Source organism: Tupaia chinensis, unplaced genomic scaffold (assembly GCF_000334495.1).
Source record: "Tupaia chinensis unplaced genomic scaffold, TupChi_1.0 Scaffold149964_1, whole genome shotgun sequence".
Classification (NCBI taxonomy): Eukaryota; Metazoa; Chordata; class Mammalia; order Scandentia; family Tupaiidae; genus Tupaia; species Tupaia belangeri.
The window spans coordinates 911,425-914,882 of NW_006209805.1; the positions used below are offsets into that span (position 1 = coordinate 911,425).

General features: G+C 67.6%; 1 protein-coding gene across 1 annotated transcript in view; it reads left to right on the forward strand.

Annotated features, from left to right (window-relative positions):
- Window positions 1-3,458, forward strand: part of PWWP3A (PWWP domain containing 3A, DNA repair factor) — a 14,285-nt gene that overhangs the window by 9,469 nt on the left and 1,358 nt on the right. The window contains 5 exon segments of the mRNA XM_027769566.1: window positions 1,102-1,177; window positions 1,449-1,503; window positions 1,715-1,899; window positions 1,902-2,155; window positions 3,044-3,132. Of these exon segments, the coding sequence (XP_027625367.1) occupies window positions 1,102-1,177; window positions 1,449-1,503; window positions 1,715-1,899; window positions 1,902-2,155; window positions 3,044-3,132 (659 nt within the window).

Sequence of the window (3,458 nt, forward strand, 5' to 3'; positions counted from 1 at the left end):
TGTGGCCCAGGGCTTGGTGCGGGGCGGGTGGGGGGTCCTTCCTGACGGGGGTGGGGTGCAGGCCGCGCTGAGCCGTCACAGGTCAGCCGTCCAGGTGGTCCTGTCAGCCCGTGTGGCCTCGGAGCCCTTTGACGGGGTGGACAGGGTCAGCAGAGGCCTGGGGCCGCGTCCCCTGCCAGGGTACAGGCTCCCGGGCCAGGGCTGGGCGGGGAGCCGTCTGCGCCCTCGAGGGGCAGCCGTGCAGAGGCTGCGAGGCCAGCACTCGAGCACACGGGCCGCAGCTCAGCGCCCATGGTGGAGGTGCCGGTGCTCAGGGTGCCAGGGTCAAGCCTCCCCTCCCAGAGGACGGTGGTTCAGCTCTGCTGGGCGCTCCGGTGCAGACCGAGCGTGCGGGGGTCACGGGCCTCGGGCGGCTGTGGAGGGGCTCCCCCAGCAGTGCCGCCTGGGGCCTCGGGGTGAGCCGATGGGGCAGGACCTGTGGCCCTGGGCCGAGCCTTCCGAGGGCCCCTTTTGTCTCCTCTGCTTCTAGTTTTTAAATTTATTTATGTATCTAACTCCATTTGTTGTTATTTTTAAAATTGGATCAGACAGAGACACAAAGAGAAAGGGAAAGCAAGACAGCAAGCGGCCAGGTCCAGGACTCGAACTGTGGTCGACCGCGTGGGAGTCCAGTGCTTTAACCACCATGCTCCCTGCCGGCCCTCTGCTCTTTTTATTTTCATTTAAAGTATCTGTCGTCAGTGTGCGACTTTTCACGAGAGCGTGTGCACGCGGGAGCGGACCGCGTTTGCCCCTGGGAGGGTCTCGCTGCGTCCCCGGTCCTCCGGTCCTTCAGAAGGCCTGTTCTTGGCTTTCAGTCTCAGCCCGGGATCGAACCCGTGGCAGGTTACTTGTGCCTCCGCAGCACCGCAGCTGCTGGGCCCGGGTCTCCTTTCCTGAAGCCCGGCCGCCAGCCTGGCCCCTCTGACCCCTGCCACTTCCCCGGGGAGCGGTCCGGGGCCCAGCCACGCCTCATCTGTGATGCGGTGCCTGCCTGGGGCACCCCAGTGAGGGGAGGGACTGGGGCCGGGGCCTCCCTGACGTCCATTGTCGGCCCGGCAGAGTGAAGCCAGGGAGGACTTCGAGCAGGCCATTGGCTGGTGTGTCTCCCTCATCACCGACTACCGGGTCCGGCTGGGTACGTGAGGCCCCTGCTCGCACAGAGCCAGGGACTCGGGTGGGACAGGGCTGCCCCGGGCACAGTGCATCCCTGGCTCCCAGGGCCCCGAGACCCGTCCCGTCTGGCTTCGCCCTGAGCGAGGCAGGTGTCTACAGCGGCCAGGCCCTCCCACAGGTGCCGGTCTCCCTGCCCCGGGGCCCCCACACCCCCCATTGTGGTCACGGTCTGGGTCCCGTGGCCGGGCGTCCCTTCCAGCACCCCCGCACCCACGTGGGGTCCTATCTGGCAGGCTGCGGGTCCTTCTCCGGCTCCTTCCTGGAATACTACGCGGCTGACATCAGTGAGTGCTGCCTGCAGGCCGTCTGACCCTGGGCCCTCCGTCCAGGGTGACGCTGGGCAGGGAGGGAAGGGCCACCGGGTCCGGGTCTGCCCCACCCACTGTCCCACTTCGAGGCCCAGCCGGAGAGAGGGAGTGGGCGGGAGAGAGGAGGCAGAGCCCCTATCTACCCAGCTCCTTCCACCCCTCAGGCGGCCCCTCCGCTCCCCAACCCCGAGGCCGGCCCTCCGCTCCCCTCCCCCCCGGTGCCCCTGCGGCTCAGGCACCCAGTTCCCACAGCTGAGCTCGGGGGACCCTGAGGAGCCTGCGGCCGGCACCCCCCTGGGGCAGAGGCAGCCCTGCAGGAAAGTGCTGCCCGACCGCTCGCGGGCCGCCCGGGACCGTGCCAACCAGCGGCTGGTGGAAGACGACGGGTTGGCCGATCGGAGGAGCACCTGCAGGCCGTGCTGCGGGGCAGGACACCATCCCGCTGGCTGCAGGCCTTCCTGAGCGCCGGCCGCTGCGTGACCTGCCTGGAGACCTACCTGGAGGATGAGGGCCAGCTGGACCTGGTGGTGCAGTACCTGCAGGGCGTCTACCAGGGCGCACGGCGCCACGGCGGCCTGGCTCACATCCACGGCGACAGGGTCCGCTTCATCCTGGATGTCCTCCTGCCTGAGGTCAGCCCGCCCGTGGGGACAGACATGGCCCATGTGCGCCCCTCCACACGGGCAGCCCCGAGCCTCGTGGGGACAGACGGGCCCTCACACAGGCAGCCCTGTCTGTCACAGGGTGCCCCCAGTGTGGAGTCTGCGGTTCCGGCGGGGCAGGCAGGACAGCATGAGCCGTGGGGTACCCGCCCTGATCACCCCAGCCTGGAACCGCAGAAGTGTGTACTCTGGAACTGGAGGTCATCCCCGTGAAGCGTAGACTGTCGCCCCTGGCGCATTTGGGGGTACTTGAGTGAAAAGGGGGGCTCTGCAGAACCACCCGTGGTTGTCGGGGTGCAGAGCCAAGGAGCCAGGGCCAGGTCGCGGCTGCCATCTTGGTGTGACAGACGTACCCAGGTGCTGGTGGTGTGGTGGCCAGGGACCTACGGGAAGCGGGAAATCACCCCAGGAATGGCCGCGCTGCACCCCCTTCGCCGTTCTCCTGGGGCTCGGGCCAGCGCCTCCACCTCCACACCACCCACTGACCCTGCTTTTACTTTGTTTTTTAAAGAGCCATTTTGTTGTTTAACTTCACTTATTTATAGTTTGATAGAGAGGGACAGAGGGAGAGACAAAGCAAGCCGCCAGGTCCAGGACTCGAACCGCAGTTGGCCACGTGGGAGTCCAGCGTCCTTAGCCACCACGCCCCCCGCGGCCAGTCGCTTTTGCTTCTTACAGCAAATGTTCAGGCTTTCAGGGACGCCCTAGGGCGCTGCCACTCCCTCCCCGGTGGCAGCCAGGTCTGGAAGGCGACGCTCCCGGCAGTTGCGAAAGGACTCGGGCGCACTCCCGGGACGTGGCATGGTGTGCTGGGCCCCGTGGTGCCGGTCCGGCCGCTGAGCTCCCGTCCCCTCGCAGGCCATCATCTCTGCGATAGCCGCGGTGGACGGGGTGGATTACAGGACGGCCGAGGAGAAGTACCTGCAGGGGCCCTCGCTGAGCTACCGGTAGGTGGGGCGCCGCCCGCGCTGCCCGGCCCTCGTCCTCACGGGCAGCCTGCGAACGCTGGCAGACTCCCAGTGGGCCCACCGTGGGCGCCCAGTGCAGGTTCGGGCACTCTGAGCGGTGGCAGGCAGAGGTGGGCATAGCCCAGAGCCTGAGCTCGGCCCTGGGCTTGCCTGGAGTTGCCGGCTCAGAGAGCCGCCTGGTCTCGGTGCGCGCGTGCCCGTGTGGCGGGTCTTACTCCTCCGCAGGGCTGGCACTGGTATTTGAACTCGCCTCCCCTCGTGCGCTGCGGCTGTCCGCACAGCCGGATTAAGCAGCCGCAAGAGCC